The sequence below is a fragment of the Cyrtonyx montezumae genome, unplaced genomic scaffold, assembly GCF_038088225.1.
Source record: "Cyrtonyx montezumae isolate F1298 unplaced genomic scaffold, pur_monq_1.0 scaffold_4, whole genome shotgun sequence".
In the NCBI taxonomy this organism is placed as follows: Eukaryota; Metazoa; Chordata; class Aves; order Galliformes; family Odontophoridae; genus Cyrtonyx; species Cyrtonyx montezumae.
In genome coordinates this window covers 34574948-34602257 of record NW_027072045.1, presented here as the reverse complement: position 1 = coordinate 34602257, position 27310 = coordinate 34574948, and the positions used below count along the sequence as shown (strand labels likewise).

The following is a 27310-nucleotide window of genomic DNA, read 5'->3' as shown; positions in this document are numbered from 1 at the left end:
CTACAGACAGGTATGCTAATTTAAACTACTTTCAAAAATACTTAAATGCTCAATCACGAACAGAATATTTTACTAAATACGTATGCTTATGTCAGCTACAGTGAAACCAATACTTAGTCCATATTAGTGCAAAAGAACAGTTTTTTTTTTTTTTTTTTTTTACACATATCCTAGAATTTACAGCTGAAATAAATGTTCTTACATGTGAAAAGCGCTGTGAATTATAAATTAAAGGCAATTTTAGATTGGAAGAAATTGCTTCAATTTATTATATCCTATTACATCCATTCTACTTATAACAACAGATCTCTGAGCAGAGGAAAGTCAAGATCTTCTTTACAACTGCTTTATTTATTACTGTTTATTTATTACTTTATATTCTATTTTCTGCAGCTGATGCATATTTAAGTGTTAAGTCATCAGCAAACAGTATTCATTACAATTTTAAACTAGAATTACTTACATGAATGAATCCAGCATACTTTTTGTCAATTTCCACCAACTGTTGGTCAGCTTTGTTTCTCATAGAGGGCTCTGGATCTGTGCCCATAGCAATTAAGTATGGCACACACTTAGAAAAAAAAAAATAAGTGATTATTCAGTGTTATTGTAACACCTCTTTATCACTCTGTTCTTCAATTACACTGTTAATCTTGTATTCTGACTACTACAGAAACTAGAATAGGAAACTATGCAACTTAACCACCTGACTACATTTTGCAAGCAAATAGTACAATATACAAGAGACCAGCATTATAAATAATGATAGAAGTTGTGCAGGGTTTCAGTAGTATTCCTATTTCTCTCAAACTCTAAAGTCATTTTACACTACAAAAAATGCCATTAAAAAAAAAAAAAACAAAACCACATCACTTATGACTCAACATGCATGATGGCTGGGGCAATAAAAATAATTATAAAAATATTACATAAGCAAAGAATAATGGAGACGATGACTGAAGACAATTCTGACATCAAGTCTGGAATTTCACAGTATTTGGAGGATATGGGGATTGGGGCAGAGGCAAGCTGACACAGTTTTCAGTATAAAGAATCAAAGGAAGGAAAAGGCCTGGCCTTAAATTTATACTTATAACAGAAAAGTAATACTATCCAATATCTATTTTTAAGTGCTCTTTAGGCACTGGCTGGACTTTTACATCTTGACCCAAAGACAAGAAAATATGATGTTTGGAATCTTAATCAAGATAAAACGTGTTTTGAAATATATTTTCTGTAAAGGGTCCTTGATACAATAAGAAATTATTTTAACACAGCTTGGAAGCAAAAAACTGAAAAATTTTCTAGCAAGTGTATAAACCTCTGAAAACCTGAACACCAACACGCACACCATCATAAAATTCTACCATACCTGAACAGGATGGATGAGACCCTGATTTAATGTCAATGCAATGACATTTAGAGCAAAGTGGCGTACGCTGGACTGGGTATGAAAGAAAGCCTCAAGGACCTGTTTGAGATATAGCTGCATGATGGAACTACTCATCCCTGAAGAAATATCACCCATTTCTTTCAGGTCTTCCTGTTTTGCTACTTTTTTCCCTGTAAAAAATACAAAAGCAATAGCACACTCACCCCAGTATAATCTACTTTGCCATTAATCAATGCTTACTGATTCACAGTATAAACCAATTTCAGCTGTCTTAGAATGGGTTTATGATCTCATGAAATGTAGAACAATCCCGTTAGTAAGTATTCAAGAAAGCTAGAGACACAACCTTAATAAAACTCTTGTTCAACAAAAAGAAAAAAAAAAAAAAAGGAGGGGGGGGAGTTTGGGGGTTCCATTTAAAAAATTATTATTTTTTATTTAGTATCTGCAAATTAACCTTAGAGAAGATTTTGATGAAAAGTATTACTACCATCATTACGGCAATTATGTATTCCAGATTGCTTCTAGGATTTATATATCTTGAAAGTTAATAATAATAAACCGCACTTCTCAATATACCTATGCACATAACGGATTCTATAGATTCTTCTAGAACATTTTGCATACAAAATTATTGGTAGATAACAATATTAAGTGACTCAGTTCAAATATATAGCAATTGTAAGCAACAAAGTTGGATTTCGAATGCGTCATTAGCACAGAGCCTAATACTTACAGTCTCTGTCTGCCTGCTGCATCCGTGTATCCTCCTCCTGCAAGTAGGTCTGGAGGTTTTTTAATACCTGGATTTTTAAGTTTACTGAACAGTTCTTATCTGAAAGAATACTGTTGTACAGAGTCTTTACTTCCTGTTCGAACATTAAGCTCGGGTGTTGTATAAATGCAAATCCTAAGGGGGGGGGGGAAGAAAAAAAGAAATATTCTACATTATCATCATCTAGAAATTGCATTTCTATTTTTTAAATCTTGCTTCAACTTACAGGTATGAAATGTACCCCCTTCCAATTCCTAGAATAGCATAACTTTTCTAGTCCAAACAGTACTGTTTGTTTCCTATGGACACCGTCCAAAACTTCTAAGAAATTCTATCAGCCACAACAGCAATACTCTTGATAAAGACAGGGTGCCAACTTGGGGCAGCTACAGTAAGGAGTTATACAGCTCTGGAACATCCAGTGTAGTGGCCTGAATCTGAAGGGTTGAGAACTATCCAAAGAACCAGTAAAGAACATTATTAAAAGTAATCTGTTGTTTTTTTCCAATACATTTGGAAAAAAACATTCTGCAGCATTAGCCTTGGCAAAGAACTGATTATTCTCAGTCAGAGAAGTCTATCTCATAAAAACTTTGATCTAAATTAGTAACAGTATATATCATTTTAGACTACTGCTGACAAACTTTCACAGTATGTCATAAAAATAGGAATGGGAACACTACAATTTAAACTATGTTTAACTACTTAGTTTATTTTTTAGACTGTTCAAGGAAGCAGACATTAAGTATCTTTTTCATGACTGAAGGAAACTAATATTCTGAATGAGCAAACAGAAAACATGTAAAAGAAGAATGAAAAAAAGAAAAAGAAAGAAAAAAAGAGAAAGCAAAAAAATGATGTAGTGTACATCTGTTACAAAGGCTGTTCAAAGTGATGAATGAGTCAGTTTTTTAAAACCAGCTCTGTGCACTAAGAAAAGACAGTGTAGGTAAAAGCTAACTGTATATTCAAGATGAAAAACATATCTGCTGTGTTTTTTTAAAGACTGACTTTTGCATCTTAGGGCTGTACTCACACTACTTTTCTTCATACTTTCATTTTCAGTCTGTTAAAAGTAAACATCAAACTTGGCTGAGTAAGACACCGCCTTACAGGCTTAGCTAAAATTACTAACAAAATTTTATATTCTTGACTTGCCTTGCATACACATTGGGAACAGAACCATAACCAGGCTTCAAAAGACTTGTGGTTAAACATAATCCCCGTAGAACTGTTAGGTCACGGCTTGAACTGGTGATTGAGCACCTGATGATCGAGCACTTGGTGAAGGTGTATGGCTGGCCCAGGGAGCACAGCTGTGCTCCACAGGTGACCAGAAGGGGTGGACCCACCCTGGGCTTATATAAGGGCCAGCCACAAAAGTGATAGCCTCTCTTGGACCTAGGCTGGTTTCTGAAGAGTGCTGTAAAGCCAGAGATTTCCTCTTCACTAGTTGAGCGAGTTAAAGTCTTCTTTCTGTATCTGACTATTGGCCTACTTAAGAATACTTTGCCTAGTATTGCCAAGAGTCTGTCAAATGCAAATTTGCTTCTTTGTGAGCAGATCACTCCTTCAACAAGAGTAAGGCATCCCAAAGCGAAAGCTGTACCTGTTAAGCATCCTTAGTGAAAGGACATGCTAAGTTATTGACATGAAAATAAATATTCTTTGTGTCATCTTCACTGTCAATAAATGTTAAAATAGCTTGCTAGTTGTTTTCACCTTATTGCTGCACGCAAACGTTTGAAAACTTAGCTCAATTACCAGCCCGTAAAATGGATCTTTGCCCTGTCTACCACATATCTACACATGCAACAGCTAACCTAAAAATTGAACCAGTATGTAGGTAAGATCAATCTGACACTCAAAATGTTTGTCTGAAGTTTAATTAAAATGAAGACTGATGTGCTTACAGAAAAAAAAAATCTGAAAAATATTTACTGATAGCTACCTACACCTTCTTCCCTTCCCTTTAACTGGTCACAGTTCAGTCTGTAATTTAGCAGTGTTTTTGGCAATATTGTCAGCATCCGTAAATAAAGCAATCATACCTACAGTTAGCATAGCAGCCTGTGTCCTATATCCTGTATAGGGTAATTAAAGTGGACTAAATGACAAAAAGCATTGCACACCTTGATGTAATGCAAAAAAAAAAAAAAACCTCCAGAGCAACATAGCATTGCAACTGAAACAACTCTAAAGCCATTAATTCTGCTCAGCTGTCTGAAATGGCTTCTCACAATATCAAATCAAGATTAAGTCTCATTCCTTATCCTCAGAGCTCTTACTAGCTATCTAAAAAAGCCACCAGAACAGCAGCAAAAGGTGGCAAATTATTATTCATAGTTAAACTATATCTTGCAGTTAAAGCATGCTTAACATGCATGGGAGAGTACTTTCCTTATACCAAGCTGTAACCATGAACTGAACTCTTCCAAAAACAAAGGCCTATCTGCCCAAATGAGGATCTCTCACAAATACAGTTTATTTCCTTGAGCAGAGGAGGAATGTCATACATACTACTCCAAGTGACTGACATACCATACTGATGCCTTCAGATAAAGAATCTATTTAATATTGAAATACAGCCAAAATGCTAAAACAGTGATGTTTAGGCTATGATATCATCTTAATGCCTTATGAAATTTCATAGAACAAATCCCCACTTTTTATAAGCTCGTGGAGTTCTCCTGTAGAAGATTTGGCCCTAAACTTAAAATCCCGAGATTTTTCCAGAACTTTTTCTAGTTATTCTTTAACCATACTCTAATGAATGAAAAACAAGATTTGGAGATAAAACATACTTGCATATGGAAGAAAAAAAGTCTCACTTACTTTGGAAATCTACTGCTTTTTAAAACTAGGATACACATCAAAAAGGCTTTCACTGTTAGAGCATCCACTCTGTTGCAGAAATATACAACTAGAATCCCTTTGACTACATTTCTCTAGCAATTTCTCAAGTAAAACATAGTGAAGTTGATTTTAAACAAACTTCCCTGTTACTATACAAATACATTAATTCCTGTTATAATGCATGGATATTTACTATAGCAGAATAATAAAAACTATTAATATTTCTTACCCAGTCCAATAATGGCTTTTGTCTGTACTTCTTCATCTGAATGCTTTGTAAAATACATCAGCAGTTCAAGCACTTTATCTTTAATGTTAACCTGAGTAAATTAAAAAGATCCTTTTCATCTTCAAATTACTATTATTTTTGTTTTAATCTCTTGCAAAAAAACACAAATGTCAAAAAGAAAAGGAGAAACAATCTTACTGCACACTCTTTGCACGTATTTACAAATAAAAAATACTGTATGCATTATGAAAAAATACAGCACTGAGAGACTAGGAATACTAGGAATATTGCCTAGGAATACTAGGAGACTAGGAATTTTCAAATAAAAGTGAAACAATATACTTAAGACTTGGAGAGTAAATACAAGTTATTTTACCTTACTGTTGCCTTTAAAATCTTCCTGATCAAAATCAAAATGCCGACATAGTGCTCCAACAGTGAAAAGTGATCTAAGCAGTGCTGGTTTATTGGCAGTAAGTACTGTACTGTTGGGATCTTCTTGGTGTTGATTTTTTAATTTTGAAAGCGCACCTACAATAAGATAAAAATTTTAATCACAGTATTTAAACATGGAGCATCCCTAAGACTTGTAGCCAAAACTGAGATGTGAAACTTACATATTGTGACTTTACTTACCATAATATCTATTAAAACAGGCCCACACAAATTTATAGTTCTGAGTGACCTTGTTCACAACAGCTCCAAGACAGCTCACACAATGCTGAACGACCTAGGAACAAGAAACAACAAATAAATTACATACTTAGCTCCACAAAAATTTCAAATTCTATGTAGAACTAAAACAAACTAACAGTTTATCTCATATACTACTCTGAAAACCTACCTAAACTCATAACCATTAAAAAATAGCAGCAACACATAGAAACTCCAGTAAACCAAAAATGCTATTTTTTGTTTTTCCATGGCTCATCAGTCCTATGACCAGCATAAACAATTTCATAACGAAGAGACGTTCATTAAATCAAAATAATATATTTCACAACATGAAATTGAATCAACATTTGAACATTAGCAATTAAAAGCTTACCGCCATGCCATATTTGATGATGAGTTTCATGAGGTCTTCCTCAATAGTGGCAAGGAAAGTCTCACTTGGGTGCTCCATTAGTGGCACTACAAGCTCTAAGATTTTTGCAACATTGCAGATCACCATGAAATCATTTTGAGTCTGAAACAACAGTGTTTACAACATTTAACTATAACTATGATGGCTACTCCAAAAGTAATGCCTCCTGTTTTATTATGACAGCCCAAGACATCAGAGGTGGATGTTGGCGTTATGGCAGCAGAGGTTGAAACTTCCCACCAATATCCCATTCCACATTGTTGCTGTGCAACAGATGGCAGCAGAGGGGCAGTTTGCCAAATGGCATTTGACATGGAAGCATGTATGAATCAAAGCCATGTCACTGAATTCCTCCATGTGGAAAAAAGGGCACCACTTATATTCATTGATGCTTGGTGAACATTTATGGGGACCAAACAGTAGATGTGAGCACAGTGAGGGGTGGGTGGTACATTTCAGCAGTGGTGACAGTGGGTCACCTCTGCTGGTGCAGGTTTTTACAATTATGGCATGCTTGTGAAAATGCATAGCTAATAGTGTTAAGTATGTTTTGTATCTGAGAACTTGCTCTATCAAATAATGTTATTATACTCTTTGTATCTGTTGTAGTTTCCATGGAAATAAATAGGAGACATTAATTTTGGAGTGACCTATGTATAACAATATACACTGGGAGTCAAAAACCCCAGCTCTTTCTTAAGATATGACTAAGGTATTTAGTAACAGTTTAGAAAGCTTTTTATACAGTCTACATCTGATATTAAATTACATATTGTGAAAGCTATTTTTTTTTAATGGAACCTCTGTAGAAGCATAGCTTTATCTTTCAACAAAGCTGCTTACACACCTGAAAACTTTTGATCCTGATAATTTTATTTTTTTTTTAGTGTCCTATAACAAATCTACAGAATGCTTCCTGATGCACAGTAGAGAATACATATAGATAACATACACTAATATAGAAATTAAAATTAAAGTGATTACTGCTCTGCATAATTATTACAATGCATATACAGTAAGTGAGTAATCTCTGGAAGACGTTTTAAAATATTAATGTACATCCTGATAGAAATCGACTTTTTTAACAAATCAGGCTCATTAATCACGATAATTCCCATATGCTACTAATTAACATATTCAAGCTGACAGTGGTTAATTTATTCTACAATCCATCTCAACCTGTGTAAGTACAAAACTGATGTAACCCACTGAAGAGTTGTTGCAGCAAGTAAATAATCAGATCTCATTCCTATACTGTTTATTCAGAAACAGATTAAAAAAAGTCTGTTGCAGATGCGCCTAGAGAGTGCTCCAGGGACAAACTCAGAAAATACTTGGATATACCTACTCTCAAACCTGTCCTTCTGTGGGTAGCTGACAATGTAATAGTGTTGTTACTCACTTAGACGTGCTTTTCCTTCAGCTGTGGCTGTATGATCTGCCCTGCTCCTTCTTCCAGATCAGGGATTTGTCACAACCTTCACTGAGCCAACTGTGCTAATCAAAATGGCAGAAAGCTCCACAGTCTTTCAGCGTGTGATTTAGCATTAGCTCACAAAAATGGTAGAGCTATAAACTGTCTTATAGGGACACACAATAAAACACTTTCATAAATGGAAGCTAGAGGCAGCAGAGGTTAAGTGCTGAAGAACAAGATATTTTACTTCTGATATATTTGCTATATGTTAAATCGTCCTGTCTCATAGAACCATACCTTTAATCTTAATATTCATACGTTAAATCTTAACAACTTTTAAGACTGTAACTGTAAAATACAACAATTTCAAAAATATTGTAACAAGTGAAAAAATAGTTTTCACTCCTCATATGTACAGGCTGGGGGAAGAACACCTTCAGAACAGGCCTAAGGAGAAGGATTTGAGGGTCCTATTGGACAAAAAGCTGGACGTGAGGCAGCAGTGCGTGCTTGCAGCCCGGAAGGCCAATGGTATCCTATGCTGCATCAATGGGGGAAGCAGCAAGGGAGGGGATCGTCCCCTTCTGCTCTGTCCTCGTAAGGCCCCAACTGGAGAACCACATCCAGGCCTAGGGCCCCTCATACAAGGATGCAGAGCTGTTAGAATGGGACCAAAAGAGGCCACAAAGATGCTCAGAGGGCTGGAGCACCTCTCCTACAAACACTGAGGGAACTGTGGGTGTTTAGCTTGGAGAAGAGAAGGCTTCAGGGGGATCTCATTGCAGCCTTCCAATAGATAAGAGAAACTTATAAACAGGAGGGAAATCAACTTTTTACACAAGTAGACAATGATAGGACAAGGGGGAATGGTTTTAAACAAAAAGAGGGGAGATTTAGATTAGACCTTAGGAAGAAATTCTTTACTCTGAGGGTGGTGAAGCACTGGAACAGGTTGTCTGGAGAAGCTGTAGATGCCACATCCCTGGAGGTGTTCAAGACTAGGCTGGATGGGGCAACCTGATCTAGTGGGTGGGGCAACTCTCCCCATAGCAGAGGGTTGGAACTAGATGATCTTGGAGGTCACTTCCAACCTAAGCCATTCAATGATTCCATGAACTTTCTCTTCCTACCTTCAATTTCAAGCATGCAAGAGAGCCATTCATTCCTATGCTTAATTACCTGGGGAAAAACAAGGCTGTTATTCTGATTTTCTCTACTTACACTACATTTAGTAGTCAAGTATGGCTGCATGGTCATAGCATGTTTGACCATTAGCTGGGGCCTGATTTTGCTGAATAAGAATAAAGTAGTTATACAAGCAACCAAGCGACCAGAATTCATGTCTTTGTTGTCAGAATCTGAAAAAATTAGAAAATACACAAAATATATTAGATTCAAGTATTGTTCAATCAATTAAAAACATATGGCCTAAACATAACTATCTCTGCCATGACATATCTTTGAAGATCAATACAGAATATTCTTATGTATTCTTTATTAGGTAAGAGCATTAGAGATGAGAACATGTTAACATTTGCATAGGATCAGAAAATACGTGAAATAAGAAGCAGAGCTACATCAAATACATTACTATTTTTAAAAAATATTTACTCTATACAGAACACTAGCTCAGCCAATATTTCCCATTATAACTGTAAAACAGAAAACTTTTCTTTTTTTGTTTTTCAAACAAAATTTGTTTTGTTTTTAGTTGTCTAAAACTATAAACAGATAATTTCAAAAGTAGTTCTGTTATTGAGATTTGCTAGAGAAAAATTAGGGAAGCTTTATTATTATTGAGTGCTCAAAAGTTCATAATGAACTTAAATACAATAGTTCACTACCTCTAGTTTTGAAATACAAGTTCTGTAACAATGTTTTGTGATAGTAATTTTAACAACCACTATTACAGTATTATACGAGGGCTGCTCCGAAAGTAACACCTCAAATGTTTATTCTCTTGGTCCACGACATCAGAGGTGAATGTTGATGGGATGGCAGTAGAGGTTGAACCTTCCCACCAATATCCTGTTACATTTAGTTGCTGTATGCCAGATGGTAGAAGAGGAGCAGTCTGACAGAATGGTGTCTAACATGGAAGTATGTATGGAACAAAGGTGTGTCAGTGAATTCCTCCATGTGGAGAAAAGGGCACCCACTGATATCATTGATGCATGCTGAATGATTATGGAGACCAAACAGTGAATGTCAGTACAGTGAGGGGTGGGTGGTGTTTCAACAGTGGTGACAATGACGTGACATGCACAGTTTGCACACCATGAAATGAAGAGTCTCAATTAGCTGATCTGCACTAATTGGCTAATAGGGGTGACCATGTTGAAAATTGGTGTTTTGTAGCTGAGGATTTGCTCTATTATATAGTATTACCATGCTCTTTGTATCTGTTGTAGTTTCCATGCAAATAAATAAGAGGCAGTACTTTCGGAGCGACCTACGCACAAAATACAAAGCAGTTTAGCTACTGCATTCTAAGCAGTATTACCTGATAAAGATTCTTCATACTTAAGGATATGCTCAACCAAGTTGTCAACAAGTTGAGTACAGGCTTTCTTTACAGGTTTATATGAAGCATCCTCTTCTGACTTCAACAGCTACAGCAGGTGAAACAAAAAAATGATATAGTAGTGTGTTTTCATTTACATTCTATAAGTACTGGTTTTATAACAATTATTACAGGTATACAAGGATTTTGCATTACAAAAGAATTTCTTTATCTTCTCCATGAAAGATGCACAGTGAATAAAAATTAAAGGAAATAAAAAAAAAAAAAAATCAAACCAAAGAAAAATTAACAGCGACAAAAGGACAAAAGAGAGCAATTCTACTGATTTTTGCACTGAGGTGAAAGTTAACATTGTGCTTCATGAAATTATGAGGAAAACAATAATCTAGTCATATTTGCCAAAAGTAACCAATAAAGTAACAATCTTTTCATAAGGATTAGAAAAAAAGCCAGTTCAAATGTATGACCACTCTTTTGGAGAAGCAGTTTTTCCTAATATCCAACCTGAATTTCCCCAGCACAACCTGAGGCCATTCCCTCTTGTCCTATCACTAGTTACACAAGAGAAGAGGCCAACCCCCACCTCATCACAACCTCCCTTCAGATAGTTACAGAGAACAATGTATCCCCTGAGCCTCCTCTTCTCCCGACTGAACCACCCCAGCTCCCTCAACCACGCCCCATAGCCCTGTGCTCCAGATCCCTCACAGCTGTTGCCTTTATCTGAACACACTCCAGGGCCTTGATGTACTTCCTTGTAGTGAGAGGCCCAAAACTGAACACAGCACTGAGATGTGTCCTCACCAGTGCTGAGTACAGGGGGACAATTACTTCTGTGCTCCTGATGGCTGCACTATTGCTGATACAAGCCAGAATACCGTTGGCCTTCTTGGCCACCTGGGCACACTGCTGGCTCATGTTCAGTTGAGCTTCAACCAATACCTCCAGGTCCGTTTCTACTACACAGTCTTCAAGCCACTCTGCCCCAAGCCTGTAGTGTTGCTTGGGGTTGTTGTGGCCAAATTGCAGGACCTGGTACTTGGTCTTATTGAACCTCATCCCATTGGCTTCAACCAAGCAATCCAGCCTGTCCAGATCCCTCTGTAGGGCCTCCTTACCCACAAGACAGATCAACACTTCCAGCCAACTTGATGTCATCTGCAAACTTACTGAGGGTGCACTAAATGCCCTCATCCAGGTCATGAATAAAGATACTGAAGAGGACAGGCCCCAGTACTGACCCCTGGGGAACACCACTAGTGACCAGTCCCCAGCTGGATGTAACCCCATTCAGCATCACTCTCTGGACCTGCCCATCTAGGCAGTTCTTTACCCAGCAAAGTGTGTACCTGTCCAAGCCACGGGCTACCAGTTTCTCCAGAAGAATACTTTGGGAGACAGCATCAAAAGCTTTGCTGAAGCCTAGGCAGACTATTTCAACAGCCTTTCCCTCATCCACCAGACAGGTCACTAGATCATAGAAGGAGATCAGGTTGGTCCAACAGGATCTGCCCTTCACAAACCCATGCTGGCTAGGCCTGATCCCTTGGTTGTCCCACACATGCCACGTGATCTCACTCAAGACAATCTGCTCCATAACCTTTCCTGGCATTGAGGTCAGGCTGACAGGTGTGTAGTTCCCCATATCCTCCTTAGAACACTTCTTGTAGATGGGAGTCATGTTGGCAAGCCTCCAGTCTTCTGGGACCTCACCAGTCCACCTGGAGCACTGATACATGATGGAAAGAGGTTTGGCAATCAACTCTGCCAGTTCCCTCAGCACCCTTGGGTGGATCCCATCCAGCCCCATGGATTTGTGGCAGTCCAGGCAGTCCAGTCCAGGTCTGTAGCTGTTTCCACCTGAATTATAGAGGATTTACTCTGCTTCCCAGCCCAGACTTCCAGGACAGGGGGTAGAGTACTCCAAGAATGACTAGTCTTACTTTTAAAGACAGATGTAAAGAAGGCATTGAGAACCACAGCCTTTTCCTTATTCTCAGGGGTCACATTCCCCACCGCATCCAGTAAAGGATGGAGATTTTTCTTGGTCCTCCTCTTACAGTTGATATATTTGTAAAAGAGTTTCTTATCCTCTTTTACCCCAGCCGCCAGGTTGAGTTCAAGCTGGGCTTCTGCCTTTCTCATTTTCTCCCTGCATATCCTAACAACTTCTTTGTACTCTTTCCGAGTTGCCCATCCCTTCTTCCACAGCAGGTAGTGTTGTGGTTTTGTGGTTCTGATGCCGGTATTCCATATCAGAACATCATGTTGGGAGTTAATGCTCTAAGTGGGAAGCGGAAGAGGGGTGGAGCTCCAGACCAGACACCAGCCTCTCTTGCTCAGTGTGCGCTCTCTCAGCTACTGTGGAGGTAAAGCACATGTGCTTCCCCCCTGCAGTTTTACTAATGTAAGCTCTCAGATTTAGTTTGGAAACTTTTGTCTCTCTCAATTGTTTGATTTTGTCAGATTTAGTAAAGTTACTGTTCCTCCTCAAATCATTGCCGTTGTTTTTTTTTCCTTTTTTTGACCCATCTGTTATCTCCGTACCCTTCCTCCTTCCCCCCCCCACCCCACCAAGAACACATGGCTCTGTTCAGGCAGCCACGTGGCCACCGATGGTGCAGTTGTTTTTGTCTTTCCTCCCTTTCTCCCTTCTTTTTGTCCCTTGTGTCCCTGTCACGGATAACACCGTGACAGGTAGATTCTCTTTTTCTCCTGGAGCCTCAGGAAAAGCTCCGTGTTCATCCACACCAGTCTTCTTCCCTGCCAGCTCATTTTGTGGCATAGGGGGACAGCCAGCTCCTGCAACTTTACAACTTCCTTCTTGAGGAATGACCAGCCTTCCTGGACCCCTTTACCCTTCAGGACTGAATCCCAAAGGATCCTCCCTACCTTAGTACTGAACAGTTCAAAGTTTGTCCTCTGGAACTCCAAAGTAAAAGTTTTTCTGGCCCCCTCCTGACTTTACCAAGAATTGAGAACTCTACCATTCATTCAATTTCATGGTCACTCTTCTCAAGACGCCACCCATCCTCCATATCTCCCACCATTTCTGTTTGTGGATAGCATATCTAGCAGGGCACCTCCCTGGTAGGCTCTCTTAGTGGCTGTGTCACTGTCTTCCACGTAGTAGTCCTCCTCCAATGTGTTTTAGCATCAAAATAATTGTTAACATTCTTACAACAATTGTGTCATACATCAAAAATTTGTTACTTACATTTTGAAGAAGCTGTTCAAACCAATCATACCCCGTATCTCTACAAGCCGCAACCTAAAAGCGGTATTGAGAATAAACTGGTTAACAAACATGTATATTTATGTATGTATTCAGAACAGTGATTTTATATCTTTGGAGATAAAAAACAATTTAACACATTTGAAAAAATATTCTCAAAATTTAAGGAGTTCCAGAATTGAAATTCCATACAACCCAAGGCCTACATATTTCACAGAATCACAGAATTATAGGGGTTGGAAGGGTCCTCTAGAGATCTTCTAGTTCAACCCCCCGCCAAAGCAGCTCCCTAGCCCAGGTTGCACAGGTAGGCTTCCAGGTGAGTCTTGAATGTCTCCAGAGAAGGAGACTCTACCACCTCTCTGGGCAGCCTGTTCCAGTGCTCCGTCACCCTCACTGTAAAGAAGTTCCCACACACATTTGTGCAGAACTTCCTATGCATCAGTTTGTGGCCATTTCCCCTTGTCCTATCGGCACACACTGCTGAGAAGAGTTCAGCCTTGCTTCTCACTCTTTAAATATTTAGAAACGTGCATCAGATCCCCTCTGAGTCTTCCTTTTTGGAGGCTGAACAGACCCAGGTCTCTCAGCCTTTCCTCATAAGGGAGATGTTCCACGCCCTTCATCATCTTTGTAGCCCTCTGCTGGACTCTTTCCAGGAGATTCCTGTTTTTTTGAACTGGGGAGCCCAGAACTGGACACAATACTAAAGGTGAGGACTCACCAGGGCAGAGTAGAGGGGGAAGATCACCTCCCTTGACCTGCTGGCCATAATCTTCTTAATGGACCCCAGGATCCCATTTGGCCTTCTTAGCCACCAGGGCACACTGCTTGCTCATGGCCAACCTGTCATCCACCTGGATACCCAGGTCCCTCTCCTCAGAGCTCCTCTCCAGCAGCTCATCCCACAAACTGTACCAGTGCATGCAGTTATTCCTCCCTAGGTGCAAGACTCTACACTTGTTCTTGTTAAACCTCACCCGGTTCCTTTCTGCCAAACTCTCCAGCCTGTCCAGGCCTCGCTGAATGGCAGCACAGCCTTCTGGCACATCAGACATTTCTCCCAGCTTCGTATCATCAGCAAACTTGCTGAGGGTGGACTCTATCCCCTCGTCAAGGTCATTGATGAAGATGTTGAACAGGACTGGACCCAGCACTGACCCCTGAGGAACACCGCCACATACAGGCCTCCACCTGGACTCTGCGCCACTGATCACAGCCCTCTGAGCTCTGCCAGTCAGCTAGTTCTCAACCCACCTCACCATCCACTCATCTGTTCCACACCTCCTCAGCTTTGTTATAAGGATGCTGTGGGAGACAGTGTCAAATGCCTTGCTGAAATCAAGGTAGACTACTACATCCACTTCTCTCCCCCCATCCAGCTATGACATTGTAGAAAGCCACCAGGATTGATCAAGCACAATCTCCCCCTGGTCAACCCATGCTGACAGCTCCTGGTAACTCTTATCTTCCCATTGCCTGGAGACAGCATCCAGAACAAACTGTTCCATCACCTTTCCAGGGATGGAGGTGAGGCTGACTGGCCTGTAGTTCCCCAGATCCTCCTTCATGCCCTTTTTGAAGACCGGAGTGACAATGGCTATTCTTCAGTCTTCAGGCACCTCTCCCATTCCCCAAGACCTCTAGAAGATGATAGAGAGCAGCTCAGCAATCACCTCTGCCAACTCCCTCAGCACACGTGGATGCATCCCATCAGGGCCCATGGATTTACATACACTCATGTTGCATAGAGACTCTCATGTCTTCTCACGTGTCAGATTTGTCTGACTGTGACAGGGTAGGGCATCCACCACTTTTCTGAGGTTATCTCCCTGGCAACCCTCTCTCTGGCCCACCAGCGAGTCCCTGCAGCAGTCAATCTCCTGCTCACACTCCCTGATGGCTCTCAGTCTCTCCGCCTCCTCCCAGAGCTCCACCACCGGGCTGAGCAGCTCATCCACTTCATGCAGGTGGAATCCTGGCCACCCTCCCCCAGCAGTAGCAGGCTCAGGCACTCCCTGCAGCCAGAGGCCTGAACCACCACATTTCTAGGCAGGCCCTCCGTCTGAGTCACCACAATCTTCTAGGGGCAAGCCTGCTGTCTGGTGGAGACCACGGTTAATTAAACCTACAGTCTCAGACACTACCAATAAGAGAGCTGGTCACCTGAGCAAAGAGGGACAGCACTTGTACACCCTACCATTCGACCCACCTCCCATGCCTGCTGCTGCAATGCTGTATGGGCAGTGTGGGCTGTTCTCACACTCTGAATTCTCCTCCTTGCAAAATTTGTTTTTGTTTGTTTTTTTTTTTTTTTACTAACCACTGTTTTGTAGTACAACACACACAGATTAAAGTATAAATACAAGCTTGACATATCAAAAATGGATACTTTTATATAAACAAATCAATCCTTAACTCTCATCATATATCAAGATGAGTTCACAGGTGCTCTAAAGTGGATTTATCAGGCAAACTAAGTTAAGCTGAAGTCAAATTGACTGACTTCAGTCTGGAAAAATGCATACTACAATACCATTTAGTAAAAATATTGAAAAGCAGGATAGAGATTAAACAATGTTAAGACATATAGCAAGTACTTGTTTGATCTTTACATCTTCAGTACATTGATATTAAAACACCTAAGCACGGCAATTTTAAACAGAACACACCACTTTTCTCTTCTCACCACACTAACTTTTTTTTAATTTGAAACAGATTTTTGAGACATTCTGTTTAACTCACTACTCTTAGAAAGTAGATTATGCAGATATGAGTTCACTCTAGGTGACCCTGAACTTTTTAAAAAAGCTTATTAATCTTTCAAAATATTATAGTTATAAGAAAATTTTCTTAACAGAGACAATTTCTTAGCTAGACTTAAGTATATGCTGCTAGTAGCATTTGCCAAAGAATGTTATATATAATAGAAATTGTTGCGCTAACTGAATAAGTATTTAATACAGCTTGAACATAATGTGATCCCAGTTATTGCTGCTAGCATATTGATCATTTAAAGTTTTCCAAAACTTGTTCCATCAGATGAATAATTCTAGCATATATCAATGCCAGGAGATACATGAAGAAAACCACCTGCTAAGTAAGATACTTGAATATTTTTTGCTTTCTAAAAGACTACAGACAATATTTCAAAGATACTAAAAACATAATAAAGTTTTGCATGCAAACTAATTGAAAGTACCACATCAGTGATGTTTAGTATTTTCCTGGTCATTGCTTCTTTGTCATGGTGTGGAGTTGGAGTGAACCAGAGCTTCTGGAAAGTCTCATTTACTAATTTCTGAAGGGGAAAAAAAAAAAAAAAAAAAAGGAGCATTAACACAAATAAGCAAACTTATCTTGGCATGAAGGTGTTCTCTCTAATATATCCATACAATATAATGTGTTGTAGACAGTCTACTAAAAAAAAAAAATCCTGCATTAAAAAAATTGAATAATTCATGAGGAATTATTCAAACTAAGACTGTTGCAGAGAATATTATCTGAGACAGACAGATCTACTATTACAAAAGTTATATCGGTCTCTAAACAAGTAAAGTACCAGATGATCACTGGGAACTGATGCTACAGAAAATGGAATTGCAGTTTTCCTGCATTAGTTTCCAGTCATCAGGAAAACATAGTACCCTAAGGAAATTACAACTGAACATGAGATTATGAGATGTATAGCAGAATTAGAAGCAGATTACTTAGGAGTTTTCAGAAGTTGTGACAAGATGTGGTAGAGAACAAGTCTTTACAGCCAAACTTAGGAAGTAGGGTCCCTTCCAATCTTTTTGGATAGTGGAAAAGGTGGAATAAAATCCAAGTGTACTACACTATTCCTGCACTGCTTATAAAGCATACAGTTATAAAAATCTCTCCTCAACCTTGGAGATATAGAAAATGTATTGTAGGTTGTTGAAAAGGCAAGGGAAAGAAGGGGAGAGAAAAGGTCATCCTTCATTCATAGCAGCACATTACATCCAGTTTCCAGCACCTCAGATCCTGTGTCTTGATTAACAGTCTTCACTGAAAGCCACTTAGCATTAACACATTTCAAGCGATAAAAATATACGCTGCAGCTTTAAAGGTGCAGATTTCAAATCCCACTGAAAATGTGACACAGAATTATTACAGGTGTATTCTTAATTACCCAAATATTTTTTAAATTATTTTTGTTGAATCAAACAAAAACGAGTGACAGGTTTATTATTTATCATACAATCTTAGTTTTACTCCCTTCTGCATACACATTGCACGAAAAACAGAATTTGATCACATCAGTAACATTTCAGTGGAAATAAGTGATTTGTTAAATGTTCAGAAATAATACAAAGAAAAACCCCAGCAAACACAAATACTTTATAAATTTTTATGTGTAGAACTTAGATATCTGTTATATAGTAACGTTAACCACTTCATTTTGACCTAAAGCTTACTTTGTTTGCAGAAAGGACTTTTATATTCTAACTTCACTTGTTAGAGAAGTATCAGAGACAATGCTTGAAAGCAAAAAAAAAAAACCAAGAAAATACCTCTTAAAAAAATTTTTTTTTGATTGCCAGGAAAAACTTGAAGAAAACGAGCAACAAAAACAAGTGAGCATTTAAATTCAAGATACTAAATATCTCAAAAATTAGAAGTAAATAAAAAACTTATACACCTTACAAAGAAGCAATGAAATACTGTGGGCTTCCTTTTGGTGAAAATATAAAAACACTAAAACAATGGTAATTAAAATCCTGAAGGAAATTTTTTATTATACCTTAATGCCTTCTTCATCATTGACTCTCCGAATCATTTTGACACACATCTCTGTAATTTTGGGAAATGTTGGTTGTTCAATGCAGATATCCCTAAGTATCTTTATCACTCTTTTTCTGACGCTGATACCAGTATCCTATGAGGAGAAAAACATTGCAACTCTTGAAAACAAATCCAACATATGAATTAATTTGCATTATATGAACTAATATTTGAAGATCAACCAATCAAATGTACAAAATATATTTAAAAGAAGCAGCTAAAATATTCTGGAGTGCATTTATATTAAAGGTCAATGCAACTCTTGCCACTTTATTTGCAACAATTCAAAACGCCTGGCTGAGTGCCCCAAATGCTGAAACGCTTCCTCCACTTATATCCTCTGATTAAAGAGCTCATGATATTGCAAATGTATAATTCAATTTCAAGAGCTTACAAGCTAGATGCAATGATGTTTTAACTTCTTTGCTGGAACACACAAGACCCTTTGCAGATCTGGATAGTAATAATTCAAGCCTTGGAACAAAGATTATGTATAAGCCCTGTGCAACAAGTCTCCAGTTTCCTAGCCTTCATCTAAGGAGATGGACAAGGAGCTTCACTTCATATAGTCTTATTCAAAATATGTTTAATGTGAACATCTGGATGCATTATTTTATATGCATGCTTTATAAGCACACAAAACTACCCATCTCTAAAGCCCTTCAGAAACGTTTTATTATGTAACTATAACAAATGAGTAGCATTTGACAAAAAACCCGTATAACATGAATTCTAAAAATTCTAAAAGTTAGTGTTATCTTACAGTTAATTTAACATTGCATTTTATCTGAACATCTAGCCAAAAACTTAGCACAAAAACTCTAACAGGAAACCTTTTAAAACGCTAGAATATAGCACAGAAAAAAATAGTTTTCTTTTTTCTTTTGGATTACAAATGGCAAATTTAAATTACTGTGCTGTAGATGTTTCTTCATTGTTCCAAACTTTCTTCAGAGATCCACATCTCAAACTTCAAACATGTGGAATAACCACTTCATCTAATTTGTGCCCTAATAGTGGAATAAAAGTGGAGCATAATCCTGGTTCTGCCAAAATACAACATTTCTGTGTATGTTCATGTTTCTGACATAACAAAGTCTTTATTGGGAACAAGTGATGTGTTTTACAGGGTTAGTCTTAGAAATATGATACTTCTCACTGAAAACAGTGAAATACAGTTTACTTTTGGGGTGATAATTCCATATTATTAAATATATAAACTGCTGAAAACAAGTTTTCTGATTCCATTTACTTTATCACAAGTCACCATACCAATATTCTTTCAATCAGCATGTCATAATACTGCTCAGCAAGCTGAGGACGGCAGAGCACAAATCGGCCAAGTAGCTCTACAGCTGCTTCTCGTACACTAGTGGAATAATCCATTAATCGTCCGTGAACACCTCGTTGCATATCCAGCTAAAAAGAACAAATAAAATACAAATCCAAATTAAGAAATCAGGATTTCTTTTAAGTGTGATAAAAATACACAGGATGGATATTTCCTTTTTTACCCTGGCTAGAATACTGGGGTCTACAGCAACAACCTCAGACAAACACTTCATGGCTTTTGTTCGAACAGCAATTGTATTTTCACCAAGCACACGCAGGATCTAATAAGAAAACAAAAACATAATCTCAATTGCTTTGGGAAGGCAGTGAACAATGTTTAACATAGACAAAAATGCAGAATAATATTCACACTATTTAACTAAAATAAGAATAACTATATACTAAAAATTGAATACATAGAATCATAGAATAGTTTGGGTTGGAAGGGAACCTTAAGATCATCTAGTTCCAACCCCCCTGCTATAGGCAAGGACACCTCCCACTAGACCAGGTTGCTCAAAGAACCATCCAGCTTGGCCTTGAATGACTCCAGACAGTGAAGAGGCTCCATTGTACTGATCACTTGAGCATGGAAATTTACTAGAATTTGCTACACCTCTAAGGCTATTTCAAATAGGATTTATACAGGATCCATATGCTCACTTTAAGTCCCCTTACTTTAACCTCTAATTTTGCCATTCAGATATGGCTTCCACCATGGTTCTTTTAACAGGAAAGTTGTATTTAGACACTGTAACTCTATGACTGGCTTATGTACAGATAATATAAGTAATGCAACCTAAACCATTACTGGAGTTCAAACATGTCACCATGTCCTCTTTTCCCAGAAAAAGGAAATAAATCATACTGGTCAAACAACAGCTTCTAAAGCAAGAGTAACATGCACTTGCGCAAGCAAATGATCAATTTGGCTTATATTTTCAAATCAAACTAAGACATATTTCATGAGTTAGCACTATCAAATGAGCATGCATCTTACAGAAACTGTGAAAAAGATTTAAAAATTTTAATTATCCTTTTACTGTTTACATCTAACTATTTTGCCACATACATAGACAAAAATAATATATGCACAAAATAATATATGCACAATATGAGATATGAAATGCATGCAAGAAAAATAAGCACTTATGGCATCACTACAGAATATTAAAGCATTTAACAGGCCATGGTAACACCACATACTTGTGCTCAACAATGAACAGATATTTCACAGTACCCCAAATGCATCTGGAGTACAGTAAAACACAGTTGGTTTTTGACTAAGAATTGTGGCACAGTTTACCTGTGTCAAGTAAATATCGAAGCTCTGGGCAAACGGCCTCATAGAGGCCAAGTAGCGAACAATCAAACATGCATCTTCATAGTCCACAGTATCCGAATTAATTCTGCAACAAATTCAGTATGTTAATTAGGACATGTTTATTAAAAAATAAAAATAAAAACATCATATGCATGGTTAATGACAATATCAGCAGTACTGAAACATACTTTAATGTACTGAACTGAGATGCAGCAGTTGTAATGATGCTACGAAGAAACTTTTTACGACTTTCTGCTCTATGCATGATTTGTCCTGTGGTCTCAACATCCTTAGCATGATGTGTTCCTTCAGATGAATCTTCATCTTTTTGAGATTTAATTGCTTTCTCTGTCTCCATAGTTGTGTCACGGAACCACTGAGCTATATAAAACTTCCGAGAAAACTGCAGAGGTACAGTAGAATGCACAAAAACAAAAAAAGAACAGATGAAGAGATAAATTAACAGATTTATAATGAGATTAACTGAGTCTAATGCATCAACCATATTTTTGAAAAGATGATCAACAGTATATGTTAGGGTAACAATTTAAATTGAGGCACTTATATGCATAGGTACATAAGGTTGGAAAGGACCTACAAGATCATCTAGTCCAACCATCCTCCTATCACTATCCCTACCCAACTACTAAATCAAATCAGCACCTCATCTAAACGCTTCTTGAATAGCGCTAGGGATGGTGCCTCAACCACCTCCCTAGGCAGGCCATTCCAGTGCCTGACCACTCTTTCAGAGAAAAAAAATGTTTCCTCACATCTAATCTAAATCTTCCCCGGCGCAACTTGTGGCCATTCCCTCTCGTCCTGTCATTATTTATCAGGGAGAAGAGGCCCACCCCCTCCTCACCACAACCCCCCCTCAGGAAGTGGTAGAGTGCAATAAGGTCTCCTCTGAGCCTCCTCTTCTCCAGACTAAACAATCCCAGCTCCCTCAGCCGCTCCTCATAAGATTTGTGCTCCAGACCCCTCACCTGTTTTGTTGCCCTTCTCTGAACACGCTCCAGGGCCTCAATGTCCTTCTTGTAGTGAGGGGCCCAAAACTGAACACAGTACTCGAGGTGCGGCCGCACCAGAGCTGAGTACAGGGGCTGATCACCTCCCTGCTCCTGCTGGCTACACTATTTCTAATACAGGCCAGGATGCTGTTGGCCTTCTTGGCCACTTCTTGGCATGACTCAAAGTCATTTATTTCAGTAGACATATTATTGAAATTATTTTTATATACACTTGTCAACAGTTTACAGACTGGTTCAGCCCAGTTCCATGACAATTGGGGTGGGGGACCCACAGACCCACACCATACCCCAGGGAAGGGGAAGGGAGAAAGGAAAAAAGGAAAAGGGAGATGGGCCTAGAAACATAACAGCAGCAACGATCTGAGTAGGAAAGCTAATGTACTAAATAAGATATCAAAAAACAAAATAACACAATATAATACATTATAATTTGAATTGAAGCTAATCAAACAAATAAAATGAGCAAGAGAGTGTCCAATAAAACCAAAGGCCTTACGCTAAATGATCTAGGCAAGATGGCTAGTGAACACCTGCTGCTGGGTCAATCCCCAAAAGGAAAGAGAGTGTCTCTTGACACGTTAACAGTTTTTATCTTTCCCTCTTGAGTGGAAAAACGTAAAAATACAAAGCAACACAAAGTCCCCTGGGGTATGTAGTTCTTCTTCTCTTCTGAGACAGATATACCCAGAGCTATTGATGATCCATGGAGCTGGAGCATTAACTCTTTTACTCCCAATGCACTACATGATGTTCTGAGGTGGAACACCAATAACAAAAATCATAAAACAATGACAACACTCAATATCAGAAAGCTGAAAATTTACCACTAATGATGCATCGGTTTCCGTATTCTCATCTAGATAATCTAGCAAAGCCTTTTGTAGCTGTTGAATTTCATCTCCTCCTGAAACCTGTCAGAAGACAGATAGTTATAAAATACAATATTTCTCGGTCAGTGGTAATTATCATTTGACAATCTGTATGCCCACTTATGAAATATAGTGAAGTTAGTTTTGATAACTGAAGAACATTAACAGTTTTTTAAGCAATTCTCTGTAAATTGGATACAAGCTAAATAAAATTTGACTTTGGGACTCCAAAGTCTTAGGAAAAAATTAAAAGTTAAAAGCAGCATAAAACTGGTTTTAAAATAGATTGACTGATTTATTTTCATTCTACAATCTTGTGTGAATATTCTCCATCACTGAGAAAAAAGAAAGGCTGAAATCGTACAGAGTGACACAAGGTTCAGCCTTTAAAAATCATTCTTAGTTGTCTCACTTATAATAAAATACTGAAACGGTGACTTCTTGGGTAAAGAAGGAATAGAAGACCAAAATCAAATAAAAGAAATATGAAAGCATAGACAACAGCAGAAAGGTATGGAAAACAAAAAAAAACCCTTTGTAAAAATATTTGGCATAACTTCTTTGAGGGATAAAGTACCTATACAGAGTAAGTGCAGCAAGTTTGCTCAATCCATCTAGGAAAGGAAAACTTACAGAGGTTGTTTCCAAACCCGTCTGAGCTCTAGCAGTAAAGAATCATGCTGAGATTAAACTAAGTTTCTGTTAGTCAAAAAGCTCATGAACAAACACATTTATAAAAAATGCCACCTACCACATAAAGTCTATTTACAGAATAGGATAATAATTTTCCTGTCAAGTACATTTAAGATGCACAAAAAGCATCTTACATACTAAACTGTAACCTAAGAAAGTGTGCTGGAGACATGCTAGTGTATCACATTTGTAAATAAATGAACCGTATGAATGTTAAGACAAGAATGTATTTTTTCCAAGAGGCTATTCTTATAAGAAATATGCATACTTTAATCTCTTAAATAGTTCCAGCCTATATAAATGGAATAACAACCTTGCATTTGACCAACAGACAATGCACTTCTCCCACATAGGGGTTACAGAGAATAAATCAGTATTAATGATCTTGTTCATTACACAGAAACTAACTAACCTTCTCAATATCTACCATTGACACAGCATAACAACAAAAACATACAACACTTTGCACTATACTGAAATATAAGGGCACCATTGACATTCATTGATGCTTGCTGAATGATTATGGAGATCAAACAGTGGATGTGTGCACAGTGAGGGGTGGGTGGTATTCCAGCAGTAGCCTCAGTGACATGGAAGAAAGTCACATTCTGGATGGCCATGCAGATTTGTACAAGCACAGCATGCAGGCTCTTGTTCATTGTTGGCAGAAATTCATAGCTAATAGTGTTGACTATGTGAAAAGTACTGTTTTGTAGTTGAGAATTTGCTCTAATGAACAGTGTTATTGTGCTCTCTGTAGCTGTTGCAGTTTCTATGTAAATAAATAGGAGGCATTACTTTCAGAGCAACCTACGTATATACATATACTTTTAATTTCTCAAGACAGAATTCAACTGTTATTGTTACTCCATTATTTCCCTCCCTACTGTCACAGTAAAAAAAAAAAAGCTTTTACCAGTGTCATTAACAACTTAATATGATCACTAGAGGTGTATTGCAAAAAAGACAATGGCAAGCTAAAAAAAAAATGAGATATTTATAAACTGAATATGTTTGATTCAGAAATATGAACAACAAAAATTGTTTTTTTTTTTTTTTTTTAAGCGGAGTTTCTGTTTATAAGCACCTCTTTATAATTTTCAAATATTTGAATGAATACATCTCTACCCAACTCAATCCAGCTGGCATAGGTTCTCACCTGTTTGAGAATTCTGGCTAAAGACCCTTGATCCATTTTGCTAGTGACTGCATCTTTCCTCAGTCTTGCAGCTACAGTTCCAAGATAGTCAAGTGATGCAACTCTTAAAGCCATTTCTGTTGATTTGTTACTGAACTGATGAACCTAAGAAAAGCAGAACACATACATTTTTTTTAAATACATATATTAATTGCAGCTGAGCTTCATAGATTCATAGAATGGTTTGGGTTAGAAGGCGCCTTAATGATCAACTACTTCTAACCTCCCTGCCATGGGGATCCCCAGATAGGGATCTCTCCTGGATAGAGTCCAGCAGAGGCCTACAAAGATGATTAAGGGCGTGGAACACTTCCCTTATGATGAAAGGCTGAGGCCTTGAAAAAAGAAGACTCAGAGGGGATCTGATCCACGTCTAAAAATATTTAAGGAGCGGGAGGCAAAGCGATGAGGCCGGACTCTTCTCTGAAGTGTGTGGTGACAGGAAGAAGGGAAATGGCCACAAACTGATGCATAGGAAGTTCTGCACAAATGTGTGTGGGAACTTCTTCACAGTGCAGGTGATGGAGCACTGGAACAGGCTGCCCAGAGAGGTTGTGGAGTCTCCTTTTCTGGAGACATTCAAGACCCACCTGGATGCCTACCTGTGCAACCTGGGCTAGGGAGCTGCTTTGGCAGGGGGATTGGACTTGATCTGTAGAGGTCCCTTCCAACCCCTACAGTTCTGTGATTTTATACATTACAGAATAGGGATACAATCAACAAATGATGCACATGTGTATCAACTATCAGAAAGCATCATTATAATAGCTTATAATAGCTGAAACTTAAATAAAAAAGTCTTCATAGTTAAGAAATAAAAATAAAAAAATCCCTTACCAATAGCCTTCCTAATAAGCTAAGCAGCAACTCTGCAGCTGGCCATTCTGGTTTATTGACTGTGGAAAGAAGATCTTGAATGAAGTTCTCAAACAGTGGCCTATAATCTTCTTCCCCTTGTTTACTACCACACCTGTTTAAAAGAAAATGCATTATGGAAATAAATTTAGGAGCCATTTTAAGCATTTCTTCAGATGTTAATAAATAAATAAATAGTATGCTAAACCAGAAAAATAAAAATTGATTGATTAAAAAGGTACCAAAAAACAAAAGAATTATAAAAAACCTATCAATCAACCAAAAACAAAACTCAAACCTGGAGTATTAGGAAAAAAAAAATTTTATCCAGTTAAGGCCATTAAGTACAAATCGTTCAAACATTTAATCTCTACTTTTCATTGCAAGGAAGGCAGCTAATCCTGGATAATAATTATTTTTTCCCCTAAACTTTTTCATTTATTGTTTTGAGTTGAAGTCTGAATTTAGAGAACGGACAAAGTAGGTAAAATTCCAAACATCAAAGATGAAGTGGTGTATTCAGTAGGTATTGAGCATAGACTCTAAATCTGCCCTGACTTATTTCAGATTGATATCTCAGTTATATTCTTCAAGATTAAAATCAGAATGTAAAATTCAAAAGAACATACATGATAGTGTTCACTTAAACGCAACATTCCTACCTTCTTTAATGATACCAGAAGCACACAGAGAGGTGACTAGATCTCTAAACAGTCTCTCAGCTTAACAGTAGAAATTCATAGGTTCATAAGGTTGGAAAGGACCTACAAGATCATCTAGTCCAACCATCCTCCTATCACTATCCCTACCCAACTACTAAATCAAATACCTCAGCACCTCATCTAAATGCTTCTTGAACAGTGCTACGGATGGTGCCTCAACCACCTCCCTAGGCAGGCCATTCCAGTGCCTGACCACTCTTTCAGAGAAAAAATATGTTTCCTCAGGTCTAATCTAAATCTTCCCCGGTGCGACTTCTGGCCATTCCCTCTCGTCCTGTCATTATTTATCAGGGAGAAGAGGCCCACCCCCTCCTCACCACAACCCCCCCTTCAGGAAGTGGTAGAGTGCAATAAGGTCTCCTCTGAGCCTCCTCTTCTCCAGACTAAACAATCCCAGCTCCCTCAGCCGCTCCTCATAAGACTTGTGCTCCAGACCCCTCACCAGTTTTGTTGCCCTTCTCTGAACACGCTCCAGGGCCTCAATGTCCTTCTTGTAGTGAGGGGCCCAAAACTGAACACAATACTCGAGGTGCGGCCGTACCAGAGCTGAGTACAGGGGGATGATCACCTCCCTGCTCCTGCTGGCTACACTATTTCTAATACAGGCCAGGATGCTGTTGGCTTTCTTGGCCACCTGGGCACACTGCTGGCTCATGTTGAGCCGAGCATCAACCAACACCCCCAGGTCCTTTTCCTTTCTACATTCTTCAAGCCATTCTGCCCCAAGCCTATAGCGTTGCATGGGGTTATTGTGGCCAAAGTGCAGGACCCAGCACTTGGTCTTATTGAACCTCATCCCATTGAGCCCAGCCCAGCTATTCAGCCTATCCAAGTCCCTCTGAAGGGCCCCCCTACCCTAAATTAAATTAACATTAAATAAAATTATTTTTTATCATGTTAATTTAATTTAATTTAGTTAAATATCATTTTTATTATTAAATTTAATTATTTAATATTT

At 38.3% G+C, this 27310-nt stretch overlaps 1 protein-coding gene across 1 annotated transcript in view; it reads right to left on the bottom strand.

Moving 5' to 3' along the window:
* The window catches only part of LOC136055224 (nipped-B-like protein), a 270748-nt gene that overhangs the window by 5461 nt on the left and 237977 nt on the right, over positions 1-27310 (bottom strand). The window contains exons 23-41 of the mRNA XM_065746940.1: positions 25613-25745; positions 24737-24880; positions 22840-22926; positions 21170-21384; positions 20964-21066; positions 19840-19938; positions 19598-19744; positions 18285-18419; positions 16719-16817; positions 13499-13552; positions 10261-10369; positions 8979-9115; positions 6302-6442; positions 5890-5983; positions 5630-5784; positions 5254-5344; positions 2130-2303; positions 1373-1563; positions 464-571 (exon numbers count right to left, since the gene is read on the bottom strand). Coding sequence (XP_065603012.1) covers positions 464-571; positions 1373-1563; positions 2130-2303; positions 5254-5344; positions 5630-5784; positions 5890-5983; positions 6302-6442; positions 8979-9115; positions 10261-10369; positions 13499-13552; positions 16719-16817; positions 18285-18419; positions 19598-19744; positions 19840-19938; positions 20964-21066; positions 21170-21384; positions 22840-22926; positions 24737-24880; positions 25613-25745 — 2416 coding nt within the window. The remainder of the gene's footprint in view (positions 1-463; positions 572-1372; positions 1564-2129; positions 2304-5253; positions 5345-5629; positions 5785-5889; positions 5984-6301; positions 6443-8978; positions 9116-10260; positions 10370-13498; positions 13553-16718; positions 16818-18284; positions 18420-19597; positions 19745-19839; positions 19939-20963; positions 21067-21169; positions 21385-22839; positions 22927-24736; positions 24881-25612; positions 25746-27310) is intronic.